Source organism: Capricornis sumatraensis, chromosome 20 (assembly GCF_032405125.1).
Source record: "Capricornis sumatraensis isolate serow.1 chromosome 20, serow.2, whole genome shotgun sequence".
NCBI lineage: Eukaryota > Metazoa > Chordata > Mammalia > Artiodactyla > Bovidae > Capricornis > Capricornis sumatraensis.
Genome location: NC_091088.1, coordinates 58,832,371 through 58,858,355, shown reverse-complemented (window position 1 = coordinate 58,858,355; position 25,985 = coordinate 58,832,371). Strand labels below are relative to the sequence as shown.

General features: G+C 51.9%; 2 protein-coding genes across 7 annotated transcripts; one reads left to right on the top strand and one right to left on the bottom strand.

Annotated features, from left to right (window-relative positions):
* Nucleotides 1-14: 14 nt before the first annotated feature.
* PGLYRP1 (peptidoglycan recognition protein 1) lies at nt 15-4,042 on the top strand. Its single transcript, XM_068992390.1, has 3 exons — nt 15-283; nt 3,017-3,138; nt 3,829-4,042. Exons 1-3 carry the CDS (start codon nt 15-17, stop codon nt 4,008-4,010), a joined length of 573 nt encoding a protein of 190 aa, XP_068848491.1. The 3' UTR covers nt 4,011-4,042.
* CCDC61 (coiled-coil domain containing 61) lies at nt 3,509-25,022 on the bottom strand. Of its 6 annotated transcripts, none has more exons than XM_068992382.1 (15): nt 24,995-25,022; nt 16,682-16,840; nt 16,348-16,430; nt 13,376-13,533; nt 12,639-12,800; nt 7,851-8,061; nt 7,690-7,772; nt 6,816-6,985; nt 6,622-6,697; nt 6,181-6,320; nt 6,028-6,106; nt 5,795-5,852; nt 5,081-5,159; nt 4,694-4,967; nt 3,509-3,550 (listed from the first exon to the last, which is right to left on the bottom strand). In XM_068992382.1, exons 2-14 carry the CDS (start codon nt 16,827-16,829, stop codon nt 4,870-4,872), a joined length of 1,545 nt encoding a protein of 514 aa, XP_068848483.1. In that variant the 5' UTR covers nt 16,830-16,840; nt 24,995-25,022; the 3' UTR covers nt 3,509-3,550; nt 4,694-4,869. The 6 variants fall into 6 exon arrangements, with proteins under 6 accessions (XP_068848483.1, XP_068848485.1, XP_068848486.1 ...); XM_068992384.1 differs by having other exon boundaries at nt 5,081-5,156; XM_068992385.1 differs by having other exon boundaries at nt 5,081-5,153.
* Nucleotides 25,023-25,985: the final 963 nt, after the last annotated feature.

Genomic DNA, 25,985 nt, shown 5'->3' with positions numbered 1-25,985 from the left:
GCGTCCTGCCTGCCATGTCTCGCCGCTGCGCGCTGCTCGCCTGGGCTCTCCTCGCCCTCTTGGGCCTCGGGGCGGCTCAAGACTGCGGCCCCATCGTGTCCCGCAGAGAGTGGAGGGCCCTGGCGTCCAAGTGCAACCGGAGGCTAAGACAGCCCGTGCGCTACGTGGTGGTGTCGCACACGGCGGGCAGCGTCTGCGACACTCCGGCCTCGTGCCTGAGGCAGGCCCAAAACGTGCAGCACTACCACATGCGGACGCTGGGCTGGTGCGACGTGGGCTACAAGTGAGTGCGCAGGGGGGCCGGGGCTGGAGCCGGGGATGCAAGGGAGAGGAGCGCGCGGGGGCGACGGGAGACCGCGGGGGCCGACTCTGGAGCCGCCTGCCGGATGCCCGACGCAGCCTCTATGTTTCTCCCCCAGGGTCGCCGCTTAGGGCTGGGCGTGTGCAGGCAGTGCAGACGCGCAAGGGGGAGGGGAAGGGGCTGCAGCTCTGACCCCAGAGGAAGGGGCAGATTTTGCAGGTACACAGGAACAAGTCCTGTGCACTGGGTTCGCTTGGTAAAGTCTAGTGCCTGGTGAAGCCGGGGTTGGGCTTACAGTCCCAGTTCCATTTACCGCTGGTTGAGCCCTGGGGCAGGCATTCCCCTCTCAGCTTCAGGGTCATCTCCGTCCTCTGCAAAGTCAACAGGGTCGTGGGCCACTCCATTGCTGAGCCGGCCAGTACTCCTTAGAACACTGCCTGGCGTGCAGCGGGAGCCCCTAGATCCATGGACTGTTCCTGTGTGCCAGGATGTGTGCCAGGGGCTAGGATGGGCACAGCCACGGACACAGAATCTAGCCCAAAGGGATTTAAAGGGCAGCAGGCAGCAACAGGTGAGGAACAAGGGAAGTCCACAAGATGAATTTAGACGGTGATGGAAGCGATGGAGAAAGGGAACAGAGGGATTGATGAGGGAGCCGTAGGTCACAGGGTAGTGAGCTGGGGGTACCTCAAAGGTAAAGGCCAGGAGGCTGAGGGAAGGGGTCAGGCCGGGTGGCTGGAGCTCGCCAGAAAGTGATAGCAAATGAGGAGGAAAAGGTCGGCAGGGGGCAGATGGCACAGGGTCTCGTGGGCTACAGGGAGGACCTCGGTTCTACTCTCAGACAGCAGCCGGGGGAGGGATGCCAGCCGGCTTGGGGTCCGAGAAACTCCCTCTGGCTGTGGTGTGGAGAACAGATGGTAGGGGCTGAGGGCAGAAACGGGGCAGGGATTGGTTAGATCTGCCTCTGGGGCCCACGCCCGCCAGCTCCCTCTCCAGGGGACTAGGCTGGGGTCCCACACATGGATTTGTACTCTAATCGGTTTTTGGGCCTCCGTAAGCACCAGAATCGCCTTACTGGAAATGCAGACTCCCAGGCTCCATCCTGAGAGATGCTTCAATAGGGCTGGGGTGAGGCCAGGAGATCTAAGGACCTCCCTCAGAGAAATCGAGACGCCTCCGAGAGTATCTCCAGCTCTTCCGGCTCCAGATATTACAATCCAAAGGCCCCAACTTCAAAATTTAGTTTCCAGGTGTCAGGCGCTCTGATTCTGCGTGTTTCCCTAAAGGAATGACGTCCAGAGAGTTTGGCTTCTGGGGCCTCTGGTCTAAATCACTTTAGAGGAAACCTGACTGAAGTTTGTTTCTCCAATTTTAGGCTGCAGAGTCTGATCCCAATGTTCTGAATCTCCCTTCCTTGTCACATCTTCTTCGGAGCCTCAGTTTTTTCAGCTGTAAAATGGGGCTCCTGACCACCCACCCTGCTGGTGGTGTTTGAAGTTTAAATGAGATGCTTCCATTTAACACAGATATAGAGAGTACCTGTTGCTTGAGCCGGGGGCAGGGGCTGTGGCAGGGCCATGCCCAGCCCAGTCCTGGTGGTCACTGTGGTACTTCTAGTCTCTTCCATCCTTATTCTGAGAATCTAGTATTCCAAGTGGTGATGTCAGGACCCAATATTAGGAGTCCCCACATTCTGTGCATTCTTGACCACCTCGTGAGCCAGAGGGCTGAGGGGGCCAATCTCGAGTCTCCAAAAAGCCCATCTTCTGGTTAATTCCCATGTGCTCAGATGCTCAGTCATGTCCGACTCTGCAACCCCGACTGTAGCCAGGCTCCTCTGTCCATGGGATTCTCCAGGCAAGAATACTGGAGTGGGTTGTCATGCCCTCCTCCAGGGAATCTACCCAACCCAGGGATCGAACCTGCATCTCTTATTATCTCCTGCATTGGCAGGCGGGTCCTTTACCCCAGAGCCACCTGGGAAGCCCAGCTACCTGGGCTTAATTCCAACGTGCCCAATCAAACTCGCTCAATCAAGGCATGCTGAATGATTGAGTCTGAAGGATCTGCTTCTAGGATTGGAAGCCTCAAGGAGACAGGTGCTGGGGCTCCAGGGTTTGTGTCTGGTTGCGGTGCCAACCCTCGAGTCCCTGATCCTGTCAATCAAGTGCATCCTAGCAGGGAAGAGGAAGCAGGAAGCAGGCTGGGGAGCTTCTCAGTAGAGTCCTGAGAACTCACTAGTCTCAGGACAGGACCTTGGGTAAATACTCTAAGTCAGCTTCCTCAGCGTAAAGTGGGGATGACGGCAGTGTCAGAGGATTCCACGTGAGGAGTCAATGAATGAAGAGCTCAACCAATCCTCCAGGGAGGCGGGAGAGAGCTAGGAATCAGACCATGTGGATGGGAGTCACGGAGACCTGGGTGGAAATCCTGGCTCCCTGACCAGCTGTGTGACCTCGGGCAGGTGTTGCCATCTCTCTGAGTAGCTATGGGATGGGGGCAGTGGCAGCTCATGGGGTTAGGGATGCAAAAAGGTGCATCTAGAGCTGTGCTTGACAAATAGCAAGGGCCAGGGTCGTTGTTTTTATTGTGGAAGATTCGGGGATGAGGAGGGTTGTTGGGGAAATTGTGAGTGGTAGGGACAGGGGTGGGGTGAGCAGAGGAGGGAGAAGGAGTCCTCCCCCAGGAAGCCCTCCATCACTTTCCCACCCACAGTTTCCTGATCGGAGAAGATGGGCTCGTGTATGAGGGCCGGGGCTGGAACACCATAGGTGCCCACTCTGGGCCCACGTGGAACCCCATAGCCATCGGCATCTCCTTCATGGGCAACTATATGGGTAAGTGTCCAGCCGTCAGCGAAGTGGCTGACATGGGCTCTGGGGGATGGTACTTCATGGTGTGTCCTGGCTGGGAGGCTCTGCCACCTACAACCTCTGTGACCTCAGGCGTGATTCTGTTTCTCTGAGCCTAGTTTCCTCTTTTGGATAAAGTCCATTTCCAACCACACAGTTTCGGACGAGTTCATCTCTATAAAAGTTCTTCGGTCAGTCCATGAACTGGAAGGATAGGGTTAACCTGAGAAGTGCTTGGAGTGGATTGCCATGTCCTCCTCCAGGGGAATCTTCCCCACCCAGGGATTGAACCCAGGTCTCCTGCATTGCGGGCAGATTCTTCACCATTTGAGCCGCCAGGGAGGCCCCAGAAGTGCTTGATAAGTGGCAGCTACAGCTGTGGATCGGATGGGAAGGTCTGGGGGCAGAGGAGGGTGAATAAATGATCATCTTGATGGCCGACACTTGTGGAGGGCTTGCTCTATACATAGTCACTCATCTTAGTGTCCGCCAGCCCTGTGGGCAGGTGCTGTCATTGTCCCCTTTCACAGATGAGAAAACTGAGGCACAGAGAGCAGTGGCAGGCCGGGTTCTGGGCCTAAATGGGCCAGCTCGGAGTGCAAAAGCACAGCCCTACCCACACTCCCTCGGCCCTTGGAGGAAGCCCCAGCCTAACTCCTGCCTCTCCTCCCCCAGATCGGGCGCCCCCGGCCCGTGCTCTCAGGGCAGCTCAGAATCTGCTGGCTTGCGGCGCGGCTCGGGGATACCTGACTCCTAACTATGAGGTCAAAGGACACCGTGATGTGCAGCAGACGCTCTCTCCAGGGGACCAGCTCTATGATATCATCCAGCAGTGGCCACACTACCGCAGCGTGTGAGGGCCTGTCTGTCTTCTCACATCCCACCCATCCCAGCAGAAACCCCCCCCCTCCGCCTGCCCCAATAAAGGAGAAGCTCAAACTGTATTCCTGTGTCCTGACATATGCCTCCTCTCTCTCCCTCCCACAGACCTCAGCCACACACCCCTGCCCCACCCCAACACCTCCCAGCACTCTGACCTTGCTGGTGCTCAGAACCCAGAGGTCCCGACCCTGAACCGAGACCCCAGAGATCCCAGCTCGGAAGCAACATCACAGCTCAGAACCCGGAGGTCTCAGGTCAGAGCGCCGGGAATTAGCACCAAGTCCACTGAGACGTCACCACCAGCAGCTCAGGGGTCCTCACCTCCTAGACAGTGAGCCATGCTACAAGACACCCCCTCTCTACCTCACCACCGAAGACATTCAGTGCAGCATCTCTGCTTGGATCGCTGTGGGGATGAGCTGCTCACTCCCAACCCTCGGGTCCCCCCTCTTCATTGCTTTAGAAAGTGCGGGAGTCTTTCCTGAGCCTGTACCCCCATCTGCCTCCCAAGTCATAGCCAGAAATACACACAGGTCCCAGTTACACACCCTGCCATCCCAGCCACCAGATCTTCATTTCTCCCCACTCCACCCCAACCCTTCAGTCATAAACTGAGGGATCCCAAAGGCAAATATGTTTATTTACAAAACTCACTTACCCTCCCTCCCAGCATGCCATGCCTGCGGGAGGGGGTGGGATGGGGCCTCACACGCCTGAGACCCCCAAGCGCACCAGGAGGGGCGGGACCTGGGCGGGGCCAGGACACACCGGCCCCGCCCCCACGCCGAATCCAGCGGTGGGTGGGGTTGGAGGAGCGCCAGTCAGCATCCGAGGTCACGACCCCGTGTCCAGTCGGTTCATGTATTCCTGCAAGGCCTTCAGGCGGGCATCTATTTCGGCCATGTCAGCCGCCTGGTGGTCTGAGCTGTACTCTGTGAGAGCAGGCGTAGGTGTGGGGTCTGTAAGGGGCCCAAAATCCTGTCCTCGGTACCATCCCAGTGGGCTCTGGGGCAGGAGAGGGGGAGGTGTAGAGTCCCAGGCTCACCTTTGATGGGAACCCAGCCCCCCGAACTGGCCAGGCGTCTCTGATGGCGACCGCGTTCAAGGGGGGTGGACTTCTGCTGCTGGGGATGGTGGGAAAGGGGGTCAGGCACCCTCTATTCCCTCACCCCCCAAATCCCACCAGAACCAAAGGACCTCATGAAAATAAGGGGTGACAACTGCTGAGCACTTATGCAAAACAAGCTCCTTGTATCTTCACCAGAATCTTCTGAGGTGAATACTATTACTATTCCCATTTAGCTGATAAACTATTGATAGCTACAGAAGCTAAGTAACTCCCTGAATCACACAGGTTATAGCAAGCAGAGGCAGGTTTTAAGACCTGGCAATTTGAGGCCAGAGCCTTGCTGTTAACCGGCATCCCCTGCCCTCCCGGTGGGCTTCCCCTGTGACTCAGCGGTAAAGAACCTGCTGGCCAATGCAGGAGGTGAGGGTTCGATCCCTGAGTCGGGAAGATCCCCCTGCAGAAGCAAATGGCAACCCACTCCAGTATTCTTGCCTGGGAAATCCCATGGAGAGAGGAGCCTGGCGGGCTACAATCCATGGGGTCGCAAAGAGTCGGACATGACTGAGGGACTAAACAACAGCCACCGTCCACCGCACCGTCATTCTCCCCTCCAACCCAAAGGTCTCAAAACACTGCCTCCAGCGGAATTCCGAATCGCCCTTTACAACCCGACCCAGGGAAGGCACTCACCGTATTGAACCCACTCCACGTGGTGGGGCTGGGAGGCTTCCCCCGGCGGCGGCGAACGCTGAGAGGAGGGAGTGATCAGGACCAATGGGAAAAGTCTGGGGCACCTCCCATCTCGCACTCTTCCTCGGTTTCAAGGCTCCAGCCTCCATCACCCAATCTCCCCTCAAAAGAGTGTTTCGAATCTCCCCAGACATCCGTTTGGAGGCGGTCCTTTCCCCCAGCCCAAGTTTTACCCTCTAGGGAGGGACTCAGAGAAATCCTCTAACTCGCTGCAGGAACTGGCGGACGAGTAGCGGCTGCGGAAACTGTCCACTAGGGGGAGACGGAGAGTGTGAGCCTCCCTCACCGGCCACAGTCCCGCCCAGCCCGCCCGCCAGCCCAGTTACCCGAGGAGCTGCGGTTTCGGGACCGGTTAGCCGCGTCTCCTCGACCGGTCACCGCTGCCGGCGGCCGAGTCTGGCGAGACCAAGAGACGGATGGGCCGTCCCCGCTTCCTCCGCTGCCCAATCGGTTCCGCTGCTGCTGCCTGGGGAACGAGAAATGAGACGTCCACCTGTGCGCCCAGTCCCGGGAAAGGCGTAGCTGCGCCCCTGCGGGTCACAGCTAAACAGGAGAAAACCATGCGGAGACACAGACCACGAAGGGGTGTGAGAGACAAGCCAGGGGGAGAGGGGAGGCTGGCGATCAGGAGAGGAGATGGAGGTCGGGGGAAGCAGGAGCAGGCGACAGGTGATGGAGATGGGAGAAAGGGCTGGATGCGGGCACGCTTCAGAGCGGCAGGAAAAGGGGCAGGGCTACGGGCAGGTGAGGAGGAAACATGCTCTAACTTCATCTTGATCTCTCTCTGCTTCTTCTCCTTGGCTTTCACGAAGGCTGTCGGGTCGAAACGGGGCACGCGACCACCTAGGACCGGATGGGGGTGGGGTGTGGAGAGTAGAGGAGGTTGGGGTTACCGGATCACGCCCCCACAGTTCTAGTCCCACACACCTCCTCCTACGGGCAGGGCAGGGCCGTCACGGACCTGTGGGCGAGGGCGAGGGGCGGGCAGGGAGGCCTCGACCCCGGCCCCCGCGGCCGCTCTCCCGGGATGAGGAGCGGGCGGCGCCACGGCCACGCGACGTGGAGCGCTCCCGGGACGTGGAAGCCCGATCTTCCCGCACCGAGGGCGGCACCACCGGCGGGGTCCGTCTCCTGGGAGCACAGACCCAACCCACTGTAAGTTTCCCACCGGTAACAACTCTCTTCCCGGACTGCACCATCTCCGAACCTTCAGTCCCAACCCCCACCCCGCCCCGCCCCGCCGTCATCTCCTAACATTTGCTTTCTTACACGCGGCCCTCACAGACCTCTTTTCCCAAGCTTCACCCACTCAGAACGCCCCAACCACCTCCTTAAAAAAAAACCATCTGTCAGTTCCCTACATTCTAACACATCCTCTCAGTAGACTCTTCTCCCAGAGGTCTCCCAAGCTCCCTGGAAATCATTCCCAATTTTTCAACACGCACCCCAATACATGCCAGCAAACATTACCCGGATTCCAATCTGCTTAGCCACGCCCCCTCGCTCAACTAGCTCAACTAGCCCTCAGGCTCCGCCCCTAGCTCCAGGTCTGGCCTCCCGAACGCCGCCTCAGGCCCGCCCATCTCTCTACAGACCCCGCCCATCGTTTTCAACTACTGACTCCTTCCCTAAGCCGCTGGCAGCCCATTAGGTCCCTGCCATCCCTCCATCCCCACCCTCTCAGGCCGGACCAGTCCTCTCCAACCTATCTGGGTCCCGCCCCGTCGCCCGGGCTCCGCCCAGTCACCTGGGCTCCGCCCCGCCCATCTCGCCCTGGAGCCCACCCGCAGGCGGGTCCGCAGCGCCGAAGCCCCGCCCCGGGCGCGCCCCCTCACCCCCTCTTGTACAGGGCCAGCTCGGTGTTCAACGCCTTCAGCCGCGCACGCAGGCTCCGCTCCGACGCCTTCACCTCTTCGAGCTGCACGGAGAGAAGAGGGGCGTGGAGGTCCAGACTGAAGCCAAAGTCCGGGCCCCGCCGGCCGCCCCGCCCCCTCACCTCCTTGGCCAGGCGGCGGCAATCCTGGCTTCGACGGCCGGACCCGCGGTGCCCGAGGCTGCGCTCCTGCCGCAGCTCCAGCTCCAGGCCGCGCACGAGCCCGCGCAGCGACTCGACCTCCTGGCGCGCCGCCCGCCCGGCCAGCGCCTCCTCGCGCAACCTGCCCAGCTGGGCCTCCAGCTCGCGCTTCTCAGACACCAGGCGCGACACCCTGGGAGGAGGAGGTAGAAGGTGAATGTCGGGGCCGGGTGAGGGGCACGGTCCCATACTCTGCCCTTCTCCACCCGGGTGGGCACGCACCGCTTGCGTTAGAGAAATGCAAATAAAAACCACCAAGAGATGCTCGGTTGACAGGACCTTTTAAGACAGGGATCCAGCTCTCAGCATCCACACCCACCAGTCCCAACATCACCTGACAGTAGACAGATACACAGCACCACGGAGGAAGGCGTCCCAGAAACCTGAATCTGATTAGCCTGTCGGTTTAACAACCACTTCACGGGAAATACAGGGGTCTAGTCAAGGCTATGGTTTTTCCAGTAGTCATGTATGGATGTGAGAAGTGGACTGTGAAGAAAGCTGAGCGCGGAAGAATTTATGCTTTTGAACTGTGGTGTTGGAGAAGACTCTTGAGAGTCCCTTGGACTGCAAGGAGATCCAACCAGTCCATTCTAAAGGAGATCAGTCCTGGGTGTTCATTGGAAGGACTGATGCTAAAGCTGAAACCCCAATACTTTGGCCACCTCATGCGAAGAGTTGACTCACTGGAAAAAGATTCTGATGCTGGGAGGGATTTGGGGGCAGAAGGAGAAGAGGACGACAGAGGATGAGATGGCTAGATGGCATCCCGGACTCGATGGACCTGAGTTTGAGTGAACTCCGGGAGTTGGTGATGGACAGGGAGGCCTGGCGTGCTGCAATTCATGGGGTCGCAAAGAGTCGGACACGACTGAACTGAACATGAATCACAGTGATAAAATCAACAAGATCCCTGGTGGTCCAGTGGTTAAGACTTTGCCCTTCCTTCCACTGCAGAGGGGAATGGGTTGGATCCCTGGTTGAGGAACTAAGATCCCACAAGCCATGTGGCAAAAAAGAAAAGAAAAGAAAATCCAGAATGTGGGAAACTGTATAAATAACCTGGCTTCTTCCACAAAAAGCAGCATGAAAAAAGAAGGTAAAGGGGGCTGTAATAAATTAAGAGACTTAAGCAGCACATCAACAAACTAATGTGGAGCCATATTTGAATACTTATTCACACAAGCAAATTACAAAAAGACATTTATACACCCAGGGTATCAGATGACATTAAGGTATTTTTGCTAGTTTTGTTGGATGTCATAACAGTGCTTATGTTTGTTTGCTTTTATCAAAAATAACCTTGTATGTTAAAAGATACATATTGAAATGTTTACAGAGGAGATCCAACATCTGGGATTTGCTTCTCAGAGGACAGGAAAGGGTGTAGATCAAATAAGATGGGCAAAACGTGTTAGATAACCATTGAAGCTGGGGCACAAGTACCTGTGTGTTATACCACTACTTCTGTGCATGCGTGGAATTTTTCCTAAACGTTTTTTAAAAATCTGTGCCTCCCCTACACTCTCCAAGGAGCTTCTTCATTTGGTCCCTTCCAGCTGACTTCTCCCCTCCCCTCCTCTCCTCCCACCTCCCTCTCCCACAATGCTCTTTGCAAATGCAGTTCCCTCCTCCTAAACCATCTCTCCTCCTCCTGGCAGGAATGGCTCCACTCATCCTCCAAACATCAAGTCCCCAGTGAAGACTGCCTGGCCCCCAACCCCAGCCAGGGGTGAGGTCAGGCCTCTCTAGTCTCTGCCCCACGGCTCTCTGTACACTTCCTTCCCAACACCAATCACTGATCAGCCTGATTATCTGTTTTCTATCTGTATCCTTCCTCCAGCTCTCCAGTCAAACCCGGTGTTGGGATCCGGGTTTTGTGGCCAGGCTGACTGTACCCAACTCTATTCCAGTTCTTACAAGCTGTGTGACCTGGGGCAGTTTCACTTCATATCTCTGTGAAGTTGGATTATAATAATAACACCTACTGATGAGGTTGTAGGAATCTATAAAGAGTGCTTAGACTGTGTCCAGCACTGAGTGATGGCTCAATAAACATCAAATAGGGCCGGGAAGTGTACGTGGCACACCGTAGGAACTCATTAAATGTTGGATGAGTGAATTAATGAATCTTGGCCTCTTTCCAAACTCCCTAACTTCAAGTTGGGAAGAGGAAGGTAAGAATTGCCTGGCTATGGCTCTCAGGGCAGAAGGCGCCATCTTGTGGCCATCCTGGGAAACACATGCACACACACCAGGAAGAATCACAGGGTTCTCCAGCCCTAACCCTAACCCAGAGAGGTCTGGTCCTTCCTGAGCGCTGTCCTGCCGCGAGCGCAGTGGCCGAGGAAGGAAAAGGCGCTTGAGCTGATTGCTTGGATTCAAGGTTGAGCCTGGCCATATTACTTCACTGTGTACGGGACAAATTCTCTAACCTCTCTGGGCCTCAGTTTTCCTATATAAAATGACAGTAGTGCCTACTCTGGGAGGATTAAATGAATTAAATCATACAGCACTGAACAGAGTCCTTGGCACACAGTTAAATGCTCAATAAACATTGCTGCTGCTGCTGCTAAGTCGCTTCAGTCGTGTCTGACTCTTAGCGACCCCATGGACTGCAGCCCACCAGGCTCCTCCACCCATGGGATCTTCCAGGCAAGAGTACTGGAGTGGGGTGCCATTGCCTTCTCTGCAATAAACATTAGATACTGGTATTATTATTAATACTACAAATAGTATTAGCCCTCCCCAATGTGTACCAAACAGGAAAAGGAGTATGTCAAGGCTTTATATTGTCACTCTGCTTATTTAACATATGCAGAGTACATCATGAGAAACGCTGGGCTGGAAGAAGCACAAGCTGGAATCAAGATTGCCAGGAGAAATATCAATAACCTCAGATATGCAGATGCTGCTGCTGCTAAGTCACTTCAGTCGTGGCCGACTCTGTGCGATCCCATAGACGGCAGCCCACCAGGCTCCCCCGTCCCTGGGATTCTCCAGGCAAGAACACTGGAGTGGGTTGCCTTTTCCTTCTCCCCAATGCATGAAAGTGAAAAGTGAAAGTGAAGTCGCTCAGTCGTGTCCGACTCAGCGACCCCATAGACTGCGGACCACCAGGCTCCTCTGTCCATGGGATTTTCCAGGCAAGAGTGCTGGAGTTGGGTGCCATTGCCTTCTCCCAGATATGCAGATGACACCAACCTTATGGCAGAAAGTGAAGAGGAACTAAAAAGCCTCTTGATGAAAGTGAAAGAGGAGAGGGAAAAAGTTGGCTTAAAGCTCAACATTCAGAAAACTAAGATCATGGCATCTGGTCCCATCACTTCATGGCAAATAGATGGGGAAACAGTGGAAACAGTGTCAGACTTTATTTTGGGGGGCTCCAAAATCACTGCAGATGGTGACTGCAGCCATGAAATTAAAAGACGCTTACTCCTTGGAAGAAAAGTTATGACCAACTTAGATAGCATATTGAAAAGCAGAGACATTACTTTGCCAACAAAGGTCCGTCTAGTCAAGGCTCTGGTTTTTCCAGTGGTCATGTATGGATGTGAGAGTTGGACTGTGAAGAAAGCTGAGTGCCGAAGAATTGATGCTTTTGAACTGTGGTATTGGAGAAGACTCTTGAGAGTCCCTTGGACTGCAAGGAGATCCAACCAGTCTATTCTAAAGGAGATCAGTCCTGGGTGTTCTTCAGAAGGAATGATGCTGAAGCTGAAACTCCAATACTTTGGCCACCTCATGTGAAGAGTTGACTCACTGGAAAAGACTCTGATGCTGGGAGGGATTGGGGGCAGAAGAAGGGGACGACAAAGGATGAGATGGCTAGATGGCATCACAGACTCGATGGACCTGAGTTTGAGTGAACTCCAGGAGTTGGTGATGGAGAGGGAAGCCTGGCGTGCTGCAATTCATGGGGTCGCAAAGAGTCAGGCACGACTGAGCGACTGAACTGAACTGAACTGAATGTGTAGGACCCCCACCAGATGGAGACCAAGTCCCAAGCATACAGCAGGCACTCAGTAAGTATGCTAGGAGCCTTTGCTTTCCTCACTTCACTCTTTCAGTTCCCTTGTTTTCAAAGCATTGGCACCTAGCACAAGGCCTTTGCACATGCTGTTCCCTCTGCCTAGAACACTCTTCCACACCCCAAGAACCTACCAGGTTCCTGCTACAGCCTCCCAAAGCAGAGGCTCCCTTTCCTGTCTCACCCCATCTCTATTTGCAATATACTCAGGTGGGTATGTGATCAAAGTCTCTGCCCCCTGGGCTGGCACTACATCATGGACAGGGAAAGGTCAGCAAAAAAGAGGCACTCGGTGTAGGTGGATTCAACTGAATAGAGCCCTGCCTCACACCCTGCCTTTGCACCTGCCTTGCCCTTTGCCTGGAACACCCCACCCTCGCCAGGCAGGGTCAGGTCTCCCTCTGCACTCCCTCATCCATGGTGAATCTTCTCTGCCTGCAGACATTGTCTCCCCCACTGGACTAGGAGCCCCAGGAGGAAAGAACCAGGACTGTCTCAGTCATTACTGTGTCCCCAGCACCATTAACCCACGGTGGGCACAAAGGAGGGGCTCAGAATAAATATTTGGGGAATGAGGGAGGGCCAGCTTTCCAACACTGCTAAGCACTGGGTCCTGCGGTGCACGATCGGATGTGTCCCCTCCCCCAGCCCCCACTGCCCACCCCACCCCCAAGACTCACTGCTCCCGCAGGTGCCAGATCTCAGTTTCCCGGCTGTCCCGAGTGTCCTGGCCATCCAGCCCTCGAAGGCGGCTCAGCTCCTCCTTTAGTGAGCGAATGATGCCCTGCAGGACCACAGGGTCCGGCTTGCCCTGGTACGGGAGGGGCAGCGGGTAGTGAATCCTGAGAAGGATTAGAATCATGGCATCTCAGAGGCCAAGAATCCACCTGGGAAAGAACAGGTGACCATTTCTGGCCAAACACTACTACATGAAATTGGTTGAGAGTCTTCTGGGAACATTTTTGTTTCCCTGATGAAAACAGTAGATACAATTAGCAACCACAGTTCTGTTCCATTTCCTTCTGCTTTGATACAGATGCAATGTCTGGAGGTCTGGCAGCTATTTTGTGACCATGAAGAGATAAGGATGAGGTCAAAAAGCCAATACGTCAAAGATGACAAAAGAAAAACAAAAAGAGAAGGAGCCTGAGTCCCTAATGAAGCTGTTGAGTAGCAGCCACCTACCTAGACATCTTGTTATGTGATAAACTATTGTTCAAGGCCCTGGCAATGGTTATCCTGATACTTGCAGCTAAACACAATACTAAATGACATAAACCTCAACACTGAAGATTCCAAAGGCAAGGCTTAAGCAATATCTCCACCTTGCCTTGGGTACCAGTAGTTCCTAAGTCCTAGCCACATCCTCTTCCATCTGACCACCAGCTACCAGCCTGGTGGGTACCCTTGCACCCACCTGTCAAACTCCACAGAGTAGATGAGAATCAGGTAGCGCTTGGAGTTGAGCTGGGCAGACCTCGAGGCCAAGGGGCCTGGGCGGCCCCCCATCTTTCGGTTCCGCAGGGACTCCAGATCTGTGTAGGTCAGCAGGTCAAGGGTGACCGACTCACTGCTCTGTTGGAGAGAATGGACGAGTTGCCAAAAGACTCAACATGGCCACACCCAGAGCACACAACCCACACACCCAGGCCATGCCCTGATCATTCGCTGGGCTAGCTGGGCTTGCCTACCCAGCTGTGGTAGGCTGTGGGTCAAGATGGCCCTGTGGCATCATCAGAGGGACAGACTGGAAAGAACCGCAACTCTCAGCCACAGGAGACAGCTTAGTGGTATGACTTCCAAGTGTTGTCTGCATACCCCTGGGGGTCCCCAAGACCCTTTCAGGGGAGTACATGCAGTCAAAACAACTTGCGGAATAACACTAAGATGTCATCTGCCTTTTCTTGCTGTGCTGACATGTGCACTGATGGTACAAAAGTCATGGTGGGTAAAACTGCTGGTTAGCAGAATTCAAGCCAGGGGCGTCGAATGTACCAGCAACTGCTCTTTATTCCACTGCTGCCATACAGTCTCCACAGAGGGAGGGGAGGCAGGGAGAAACACACAAAGAAACAGATAAACAAAAACAGAAAATGAAACCTAGGAATGTCCCCGGCGAACCTGCAAAACTTATTAACTTTCTTGAATCTTGACCCTTGAGTACACAGATGTTTAACTACTCTGTGTGACAAAACAGAAAGTCCACATTTGGCTGCATATCCAAGTATGACACTTTCTAAGAAAAGCACTTGTGGGGCTGGATTTGGAGCTAAATTAGCCACTTTTTCATGGAACACTATTTTTACTTGAAAAGGTACTGACAGACAAAACTATGGTTATTTAGTCTTTGATGTGTGGCAAGCATTTTCTCAAAAATGAACAAAGTGAGCCCGTCACTTGAAGAAAAACAGCTAACAGTATTTGTTGGCAACGATAAAATTCAACCTTTAAAGTGAAAATTCAAATTTTAGAAAACTTGCGCCTGCCACTGCGGGCTTGACAGCTTCTCAATGTTGAAAGATTTTCCTGGCCAGATCAGTGAGGATATTAACAAATGTGACTTCCTGATACTGTTTAATGAAATGTGTCAGCCTCTGAAAGATCTGCACAATTCCATGAAGCAATATTTCCCAAATGACCAACTCGTGATGTTACAAGTGATATTACAAACCCATGATGTTACAAAATAGGTAAAAAGATACTTGCAAAGTACAAGATATGGCAATAGATTTTAATATGACAGAATAGGAAAAATTCATTGATATGGTCTCAGATTCCACATTGCAAGAAACCTTTCAGAAACTACCATGTATCCGATTTTAACATGTGAGCAGAATTATCTGAAAAAACTATTAAAGGACTCCCTTTGCTGGCTACATATCCCCCTGAGAAGGATTTTTTTTTTTTTTTGCATGTACATCACAGCAGACTGAAGAAGCACATGAGGACCTAGCAGTTATCTATTAAGCCAGACATTAAAGAGATTTGCAATAATGTTTTTTAAAAAACTACATTTCTTTCTAAATAATTTTGGTTTTGAGACTGCTATTTATAAAAATATTACTTAGGTCAATAACAGGTTTGTTACTGTTATTTTTAAATGAGTTCATAAATATCTTTATATTTTTCTCAGTTTTAATTTATGACATGGCAACCAAATACTGCTAGATGAAACAGGCATAAACAAAAGCTCGTTGGTATCCTCAGTAATTTTTAAGCATATAAAACAGTCCTGAGACCAAAAAGTTTGAGAACCTCTGGGTTAAATAAATCATGTGCATGGGTACACTTGAATGCTAAGCAACCACTAACAAGGATGACAAACTCAAAAGTTACAATAATAATAAAAACAGACCACACCTGTTTAGTGCTTATTGTGAGTCAGGCACTATTCTAAGCTTTTTACATATAATTCATTTAGCCTGCATAACACTCTGAAAAGGGGACTATCATCCCCGCATTACAGATGGGAAAACTAAGACATGGAGGGGAAGTAATTGGCCCCGGGCACCCAAGCAGTAAGTGGTAGCGATGAGTCTGACTTTTAGCATCCATAATCTTGGCCACTATGCTATACTGCCTACAGACACCAAAATGTTAACAGTCTAAGGTGGAGGATAGAAAGGGAATTAAGACTCTCACACTTTCTAAGTCACACACATTAGTATCATCACAATTTTATGAGTGTAATTTTATCCATAATCAGAGAAATAATGCAGTTCACCGTTTTCAAACGATGTCTGAATAGTATCTACCTTGCAACCTGCTTCTTTTTTTCCTATTAATACTTTCACCTACTTGACATATATTTTTTTCCAACTGTCTGTCTAGTGGGAGCACTGGAATGTCAGGTTCGTGAGGGCAGATTTTGTTGTCTCTTTTGTTCAGTATTGTACTCCCAGTGCCTGGCACACAACAGATTCCCAGTAGATGAAATGATTAGCTACATCCGCTGACATGACTAAATTTTTTATGAAATACTGTTGGATCTTTTTTAAAGGTTACAGAATACCTTGGGAAATTTATCAACTCGGTAAAATTAGAGATCTGCAAATATACACACCACACACGTGCACAAGTGAATAAAGAAATGGAGAGATGGCTGGAGTGATTTTCATCAAAATACTAACAAAATATTACCAGGAGTGAGCATGAGGAATGCAGTGATTTTTACTTTCTTCTCTACGTTTCTCTGTGACTTGAATTATCTCCATGAGAATCACTGTCATCACAATTACAATGAGAATACGCCATGTACATTTGGGAAAGAAGAAAAGACAGTCCTATTTCCTCAATGAAAGAGAAGTAGAAGCTCTTGCATACATCAGATGGGCATCTACCCTCTCGGGGACCCAGAGGACAAAAACCTCCCCCAACCCTGGCCCCTACCTGGGTGAGGGCCGACTCCAGCATGTTACAGAAGATGCTGAACTGTTTGAAGTTCCCTGTCTTGTGAGTCAAATCTTCGATGACTAGGTAGAGAGAAAAGTCCTTCCTGAGCTCTGACCACTTGCCCAGCCCAAGGGCAATGCACCCAAGCTTTCCACCTTTCCCCAACACCAGTGCCTCTGGCCTGAGGGATGAATCCTACACACCCTCCCCACCTTAGAGAGCTCTGGTCAGCTAGAAGGGGCAGGTGGGCAGGATCCAGACTGGCCTCATCTTCTGGGAGACACTGACTCTGGGGAAGGACAGGCGAGCCCACCCAGGCAGGCACACTCACAGTTGGCATCGAACTCGCCCCGCCACTGGTCGGCCGTCATCCGGTCCTCCACCTCCAGCTCCAGCACCTGCCCAGACACCATCACCCGCACGGCATGCTCCACGCCCCGGAAGACGTAGTCCACCTGCAGGCCAGCTGGCTGGTCCATGGCCAGTGACCCTGGAGAGGCGGATGAGACAGAGACCCAGAGGGGCTGAGAGCCCAGGCTCAGGAGCTGGAAGGCCAGAATCCTGGTCCCACCATGCACCACCTTAGGAAGAGACTCTGCCTCTCTCTGCTCCAGTTTCCTCATCTGGAAAATGGGTACAGAAACAGCACCTACCTCATAGAGCTGTCATGAGGATTAAATTGAACATACACATAAAGGCCCTGGGAACTGTGTTCTGCCAGTTATTACGCCTAATATATGCTGATTAATAGAATATATGATTTCCAATAAGAGAATCATGATTAACACTATTATTAATTTATTAATCCTTATATGCATTATATATTTATTACTTATTCATTTATCCAAACGTTTGTGAAGAAAAGTCAAGCTGGAAAGAGAGATGGAGCATTGAGATCAGGCTGACAGAGATTTTAAATAGGGGGTCAAGGGCAGGCCTTCTGTGGAGATGACATTTGGGCAGAGAACTGAAGGAGGTCAGGGAACCAACCACGTGGCTACCTCTAAGGAGTGTGGCCCAAGTCAAGAGGAGAGCCAGTGCAAGGCTAACAGATTCTCCATGAGACACTTGAAGCATTTACACTAAGTTAATCATTGATCTTCATCATTAGCCCATTGCAAGTATAAGTACTTTCTCTTAGCCAACAGGACTACTACTCACTGTTAGTGCTAGAGAAGCTGGAGGAGGGGGTCAGGCCTCCATCCTCACCCTGAGTTCTAGGGAGTCATTCAGAATGCCAGCCCCGGGCTGCCTGGGTTCATAACCAGGTTCAGCTCTGGGCGTGTACATGGGCGAGAAACTTAACCTCTCCTGGAGCCAGATTCCTTACCTTTAAAGCACGTGCCCTGCCATACAGAGTGAATTAAGTCAGAAAGAGAAAAACAAATATCATATATTAACACATATATATGGCATCTAGAAAAATGGTAAGGATTTGGAACCATTTGATATGGAATGGAACCTACCTGCAGGGCAGGAATACAGATGCAGATGTAGGAAATGGTCTTAAAGACACAGGCAGGGGGAAGGAGAGAGTGGGAAGAATTGGGAGAGTAGCACTGATATATATATATATACACTCTAACTCGTAAAATAGATATAACAAGGGAGCTCAGCTTGGTGCTCTGTGATGACCTAGAGGGGTGGGGTGGAGGGTGGGTGGGAGGGAGGCTCAAGATGAGGGGGATATATGTACATTTATAGCTGATATACATTGTACAGCAGAAACTAACACAACATTGTAAAGCAATTGTACTCCAGTTTAAAAATAAAAAAATAAAGCACATGCTATCCTGGGTGCTGGGGATATGATGAGAAACCAGATTCTATCCCTACCCTCAAGAGGGTGGCAATAGTTAGAGACGTAAAAATGTCAAGAAGAGGAGAAAGAGGATGCTAGGGGGTGGGGTTGCTCTTTTTTAGCTAAGGGAGCCAAGGAAGGGCCACCCCTTCCCCACTGAGCAGAGGCCTGGAGGGAAGAGAGGAGACAGGTGAATATCTGGGGAATAGGCTCCATGTAGAGGGAACAGCCAGTGTTCTTGCCTGGAGAATCCTAGGGATTGGGGGAGCCTGGTGGGCTGCCGTCTATGGGGTCGCATAGTCGGACACGACTGAAGCGACTTAGCAGCAGCAGCGGCAGCAGAGGGAACAGCCAGGCAAAGGCTCCAAGGTGGGATGTTCCTAGTTTTTTCTGAAAACAGCAAGGAGGTCAGCATGAGGGAGGGAGAGGGCAAAGTGAGGAGATCAGAGATGTAACGGGCCAGATGATGTTCCTGCAGGCCTTTGTAAGCCCATAGGAGGATAACAGCATTCATCTCCTTGGATTGGCGTAAAGATTAAATGAATTAATCATGTAAAAATCCTCAGCAAAATTGAGCCACGTGTGACACACACCAAGCATTCAATACGTATCAGCATCATCACTTTTTTTTTACTGAAATGCAATTGATGGGCATTATGTTAGTTTCAGGTGTACGACATGGTGACTTGACATCTGCACACATGGTGGAATGATCACCACGGTAAGTCGAGGAAACATCTGTGCCTGTACAAAGTTACTTCAATATTATTGACTATATGATGTGGCTTGCTTTATAACTGGAGGTTTGTACCTCTTAATCCTCTTCATCTATTTCATCCCCACACCTGACCATCATTATTCTTGTTATTACTACTTTGCTGTTGTTTCTGAGCTTGAAAGGGACTAGAGAGACAAGGCTAGCCCATTCTCTCCCCAGCGTACCGATGGGGAAACTGTGGCTCCTCGAGAAAAAGAGCTCTGTCCAGAGTCCCACAGGTGCTCCGAAGACAGCGCTATCAACAGCTGCCCCCCCCACCCAGCTCACAGGGACTCCTCCTGTGCTTAACTCCCTTCTCCTTAGTCCTTCCTTCTCTTTAGTCCTCATACTTTCCCCAGTTTAGTCCTTCCTGAAGTCTGATATTAGAAAATTTAATATTTTGAGAAAAAGACGAGCCCTGGGAATTCGCTGCTTGTCCAGTGGTTAGGACTCCTTGCTTTCACTGCAGAGGGCCTGGGTTCAATCCCTGGTTGGGGAACTAAGATCCTGCAAGCCATGCACAGCGCAGCCAAAAAATAAATAAATAAAATTAAGTGCCACTATTTAAAAAAAAAAAGAGCCCTGAATCTCTTAGGTCAGTGATTTTTAATCTTTTTAGAGTCCGAGAGCCTTTGCAAATCTAATGAGATCTCTGAAGAATCCCCAGATAAATGAATAGATCCAAAACCTTTGCCAAGTAATTTCAGGGCCTACCAGAATACCACTCCTGAAGCCCATCCACAGATCCCCTTTCTCAAAGGCCCAAGGACAATCGCCTGAGCCCCAGACATCCTGAGAGGCTTCTCTGACCCTAGGTCCAGGCTCTTAACCTTATTTGGGGAAGGCGTCTCTGGCGTTTTGGAGGCGCTGATGAAATCTGGAGATCACTTTCCCTCGGAAAATTCACACTCTCACAACTGTACTTTCATTCTCTGGAGTTTTAGAAATGGGGGTTAATAATTCCTGACCTACTGGCAAACAAACAGCTACACATTTCAACATATCCCTCATTCCCTGGCCCTCAATACGGGTGCCAGGCAGCGCTGGCCCCGCCCTACCGGGTGTTCTAAACCCCGCCCACCCACTCTGCCCCTCCCATGCCGCAAACCAATCAGCTGCCGCGCCGTCCGAGTTACCAAGGAGTCAAAGACAGCGGAGGAACACCTGATGAACCACACAGCCTAACCGCCCCTAATTCACCAACCTACTAGTGGTACCTGATCTGGGAGACAGAGGAAGAAGAGGGCCTGCCCCACCCCATTCCGGCTACTAACCCGGCCCCGCCCTCCTCCTTACCCACTGCCGCACAAAAGCCCCCATTCATAGCCCTTCAGTTGATAACAGGGACTTTCTCATCCAATTGTCCTGATGACACACCTGCCCACCTCAGTCCCCAGATATTAAGCCCCTGAATATTTTGTCCGAATTCAATCCTCTCCTTACACCTGCCTCCCTCACCTGCACAAACTGTACTCGCTCCCCTTCCTCCATTCCCTCTTCTAGACAGAATAACCTCCACACTCCCCAGCCAGTTCGACTCTCCCCCTCCTGACCCCAGCTCCCCAACATTCATTCCCTATATTCTGACCACTACCCCCCTCTCCCAGTCCCCCATGTTCTACTGGGGCTCCCCCTACATTCTACTTGAATTTTGTCCCCCCTACGCTGTTCCGTCTGGATTCTGTCCGCATATCGGCCCAACGTTCTACTCCACACACATCCCATTTTTCAGCCTGTATTCCATAACCCTCGTATTTCATCTGGATTCCGTTCCCTCTCAAAATTCTATGTAAACTCCCTCTCTCGCCTGCCCCCCACATTTTCCATTTATCTTCCCTTGATCACCACGCCAGGACCCTGCGATCCTCCAGACCCTGAGCCCCTCCTCCCTCCTTCACGCCCGACCCCACCCCCACTGTCCTACCTGCATCCCCCATCCGTGCTCTGTGACGGCCGACCAGTGGCCCATCCTGGCTGCTGATTTTGTTCCAGTACCATGTCTCTCCTAGCTTCTCTCCGCCTCAGCTTCCTGACACGTTCCCCCTCCCCAACCCAGCGGGGATGCCTTGCCTTTGAGGCGCCGCCCCCCACCCCACCCCCGTCAACCCGTGACGTCAGAACCTCTACTTCGTGCACTAAGTGTGGGCTCTCCAGCGCCCCACTCTGGGCCACACACCTAACCCCATTTCTCTGGCCTAATGACACCATGGTTTTAGTGCATGAGTGCACGCGCGCGCGCGCGCGCACACACACACACACACACACACACACACTCATTTTCCAACCCCCAGCCCTCCCATCTTTCACTAAAGTGACCCACCTGTGCATTTTCAATGTTGCATTACCATCCCAGCTCCTCTTCCCAAACTGTGCTCCCTGGATATTTCAGATTTCACAGCCGTCACCCCAGGACTGACCAGAGCTGACAATCCTCTACGCTGGGCTCCCCCAAAACAAATCCACATCACCACCTCCCACACCAGACATGGGTAAATCCCCGCCCCTGGCAGTCCCCACCCCTGATGGTTGTTTCCCCACTATCTGCCACACCCAGAGTCCAGCCAGTCATGACCTAGTGCACACACGCATGCACATGTGCACACACGTGCGCACACACACACACAAACACACGGCCTGGCCTAAGTAACTCCTCCTAGCCCCATTCCAAGCTCATGGCCCCTGCCCCCTGCCATCACATGGGTGAATTAGGGCTGAACAGGTCCCCCTCTCCCTTATCCCTGCACTCCAAAATACAGACCAAAGCCTATCCCCTTGGAATGTATAGACCCCAAAACCCTTTAAGACACCCCACCATCCAGACCTCCACACTGAAGCCCATCACCACCCCCTGGGGTATCAGACTCTCCCTCCCCTACCATCCCTCAAATGTGTTTTGCCTTAGATAAGCACCATGCCCACTTAACCAATGATTCACCGTTAGTTCCACTCTCTGGTAGGTACTGTAACCATCCCCCATTTTACAGAAGATGAAACTGAGACTTGCCTGGAATCCTGCAATGAGGGACTGGCACATTCACCCTCTACTCATTCCTCAGTATCCTTCCCTCACTACCTTCCAGTTCCTCCCCTAACCCTCTGCTCCTTTCCCTCCCAGAACAAATCCAAATGGGGCCTCACACCTTAAGCACAGTACACAATGTAAGTTGGGGACCCCAGGGTTCAGATCCTAACCCGCAGTGTGACCCCAGGCAAGGCATTTAGCCTCTCCCAACCTCTCCCCATTAGTAAAGCAGAGATAATAAGAACTCCCGCCTCACATAGGATTATTGTGGGAACTGAATTAGTCAGTATATATAAGATGCTTCAAATAGTGCCTGGCATTTGGTCAGCTATTACCATCTGTACAACTAGCTGATAAGTTGGTAAACCATATGCCCATGAAGGCACAGCCATTTTGACCATTCTTGTATCTTCAGCTCCCCGGGCCTGGCACAGATCAGCAGCTGCTTGTGAATTCATGCTCGATACCAGGAGACAGGGTTCAAGGCACTGGAGATACAGGCAAGGTCTTCTCCTCTCAGCTCACTCCTCTGTCATCTTCCAGGTCTCAGCTCCAGTGTCCCCTCCTACAGGAAGCCCTCCCTGACTCCCAAGCTGGGTAAGGACTGCCTCAATCACTTCAGGGTTCCCAACACTGGCCAGCACCAGGCAAACTACAAAACGGGAGTTGAATGATGAAGAGTTCCACCCAGAGCTGTGAACTGACCTGTTTCTCAAAGTAAGGGCTGCAGACCTTCAGTTTCAACACAGGAGTTGGTGACAAGGCAGCATTCTGGGCCTGGTCCCAAAGCTAGAGGCAGAATCTCTGGAGGTGGGCCCAGGAATCTGCATTTCCCACAAGCTTCCCCAGCACAAACTAGAGCTGAGATCTTCTGCTCCTGGCCACCACATTCTGCCCAGTTTATGACCCCATCTAGACCCCAACACACAACCCAACACCCTCCTAAATATTAACGATCCTGTCCTTATCACAGGGAGACCTCTCAAGAAATGTAATGGTGAAACAGTACAAGTAACACCTTTAAGTATTATGCACGTTTCCAGCTGCTGAGTTCTAGATCCACCTGGAGCCCACTCTAGTGAGGGACATCGAAGCAGCCCAGTGGATATAAACAGACACGAATCTACGTCAAGTAGTGGTGAGTGTTATGAAAAAAAATAAAGCCAGAGGGTGACAGGAGCTATTTTGGTTTGGGTTGTCAGTGAGAGCCTGGGGGAATTCAGTGCAGACAGAGGGGACAGCAAGTACATTTCCCAAGTGGAGATTTTATTGCTATGTTTGACCGACAGCAAACAGGTTGGGGCAACTGAAGCAGGATGAACAAGTGGGATTGGTGGGATTTGAGAGCATGGAGGAGGGGGAGCTGGATCAGGTGGGGCCTTGTAGGCTTGGCAAAGACTTTTACTGCATGATGGGAGCCATGGGAGGGTTATGAACAGCGGAGCAACATGATCTGACTTTTGAACTAACTTGACCATGGGGTCAAGGGTAGAGTCAGGGAAGTCAGTGAGAAGCCCACTGCAACAGACCAGGTAAGAACAGGTGATGGCTTAGGCCAGAATGTAGCAAAGGAGGTGGTGAGATGTGACCGGATTCTGGATGTGGTGTTTTTCTCTTTTTTTAAGCTATGCCATGCGACATGTGGGATTTTAGTTTCCCAACCAGGGATCAAACCGGCACCCACTACACTGGAAGCACAGAGTGTTAACAGTGAACCACCAGGGAAGTCCCATGTGTTCTGAAGGTTGATCCATGAGATTTGCTGACTGACGGACAGTACGTGGGTGAGAGAACAGGAAGGAGTGAAGGCCGACTCCAGGGTTTCTGTCCTGAATACCTGGAAGGATGGAACTGTCATCAACTAGGTTTGGAGGCTGAAGGGGAAAACTTCAAGTTTAGTTTGGGACATGTTTTTGAAGTCTGTGTGTCAGCTGGACTTCCAAGTAGAAAAGAGCCAGCCACTGCACATATGAGCCTTGAGTTCAGGGTAGAGACTCCAAATGGAGATATACACACTTAGAAACATCATTACATAAAGAGTATATGAAACCAAGCAGAGAAGGCAATGGCACCCCACTCCAGTACTCTTGCCTGGAAAATCCCATGGACGGAGGCTGGTAGGCTACAGTCCATGGGGTCGGGAAGAGTCGGACACAACTGAGCGACTTCACTTTCACTTTTCACCTTCATGCATTGGAGAAGGAAATGGCAACCCACTCCAGTGTTCTTGCCTGGAGAATCTCAGGGACAGGGGAGCCTGGTGGGCTGTCGTCTATGGGGTCGCACAGAGTCGGACACGACTGAAGCGACTTAGCAGCAGCAGCATATGAAACCAAGAGACTGGGTAAGGCCACCAGGTGAATGATATAGCCAGAGAAGAGAGAAGGTCATTCTACTGGTGATGAAGCTGAGGCACAGAGGGTTAAACAACTCATCCAGTGGCAAGGCCAACGTTCAAACTCAAGCAACCCAATGCCAGAGCCCACACTCTTAACCACCCGTGGCGTTATTAAGAAGCCTGAGTTAATTCACGTGCAACATTTGGTAGGTGCCTGTCACACAGTTACCCCTCGGTAAACATTACGTGTATCACAAGCCTTCATAAGTCGTCAAAACACACTCTCATCGCTGGAGTCTTCACTCATTCCTTCCCACAATACTGTTCTTCACCTGCCCTCCACCCAAATCAAAGCTTGTTAACTGATGGCAGGGACCTCCACCACTCCACATCGCGCTGTAATAACCCTCTGTCTTAAAACCTCCCATTAAATTACAAGTCTGTCCTACAAGGGCATTTCTACGTTTCACCATCTGCTGTATCCTACTTTACACACTTTCCCCTTTCAAGAGCCTCATGCGAAACAAAAAACACCCCGCGACTCACATACTACCCTCTGTCTCACAACCTCTCACGAAAGCGCCTACCCGTGTTAAAGGTAACCCCTCCCGATTCTCACACTACTAGGTCAGATGCCTGCTCAGCTCATTCTCCCCGCAGAGCACCCCCTCGCCCCCAGGATCGCTTCCCCCGACCCGCGCACCAGCAGCCCTAGCCGTCTCTCACCTTCTCCCGGGACTCCCCTCCTCGCGAGCGGTTCAACTGCCGGACCTCCAACCCCGCCTCAGGATCCGGCCTTCTCGCTGCTGATTGGTTCTGGCTTACTCGTAGCCAAGTTCTCATTAGTCAAAACAGACGCCCGTCACTTCAGCCCCCTCCAGAGCTTGCAATTGGTCAACTCGGAAGAGAAGTTCCTAAATGTGTCGGGTCGTCAGTCTCCTCTCCAATCACTATTGGCTGGGAACTACTGCCAATCATAAAAAGAAGGTTCCTCGGAGAGGGAGGAAATCCCGGAAGTAGCTCTTTGACTCCGCCCACAATCTCCTGCGGCAGAGCAGACCACGCCCATATGGGGGCGGGGGGCGGGGGGCGGGGGGCGGGGCGGGAAAGTGTCCGACGCGCCTGCGCAGAGGGAGGTCTTCGCCGCGAGTTAAGATGCTAAGGAAACGTTCTTAGTGTGAGGACTGGTTGAGATTTACCATCGGTCGGTGTGTTCCAAGCCTGCACGTAGCAGTTTGCAGGCCTTGGCTTATTTAAAATTAGCAAAAACCCTGCACTGTGGGAGCTATAAAATCCCATGGAGGGAGGAGCCTGGTGCGCTGCAGTCCATGGGGTCGCTAAGTGTTGGACACGACTGAGCGACTTCACTTTCACCTTTCACTTTCATGCATTGGAGAAGGAAATGGGAACCCACTCAAGTGTTCTTGCCTGGAGAATCCCGGGGACGGGGGAGCCTTGTGGGCTGCCGTCTGTGGGGTCGCACAGAGTCGGACACGACTGAAGAGACTTAGCAGCAGCAATGGGAGCTATTATAATTCCCATCTTGTCACTAAGGAAATAGGCTCAGAGAGGTACAGCCTCTGGCCCGGGATCACACAGCTTGAAAACTACCCCTATTTTGGTTTAAGAGTTATCAACAGGGTGGATATAGCTTACAGAATTTAATAGGGGAGTAAGGGAAAGGAGCGTTCTTTAAGAAAAGGAATACAAAATCACT

What these genes read in the sequence shown, in the direction of transcription:
- PGLYRP1 (XM_068992390.1), top strand. Translation starts at nt 15, where the DNA reads ATGTCTCGCCGCTGCGCGCTGCTCGCCTGGGCTCTCCTCGCCCTCTTG. An exon ending in TGGTGCGACGTGGGCTACAA is followed by an intron (nt 284 to 3,016) that starts GTGAGTGCGCAG and finishes TCCCACCCACAG; the next exon opens with TTTCCTGATCGGAGAAGATG. An exon ending in CTTCATGGGCAACTATATGG is followed by an intron (nt 3,139 to 3,828) that starts GTAAGTGTCCAG and finishes CTCCTCCCCCAG; the next exon opens with ATCGGGCGCCCCCGGCCCGT.
- CCDC61 (XM_068992382.1), bottom strand. Translation starts at nt 16,829, where the DNA reads ATGGACCAGCCAGCTGGCCTGCAGGTGGACTACGTCTTCCGGGGCGTG. An exon ending in ATCTGGCACCTGCGGGAGCA is followed by an intron (nt 8,062 to 12,638) that starts GTGAGTCTTGGG and finishes TCCTCCTCCCAG; the next exon opens with GGTGTCGCGCCTGGTGTCTG. An exon ending in CGTGGAGTGGGTTCAATACG is followed by an intron (nt 5,160 to 5,794) that starts GTGAGTGCCTTC and finishes CACCATCCCCAG; the next exon opens with CAGCAGAAGTCCACCCCCCT.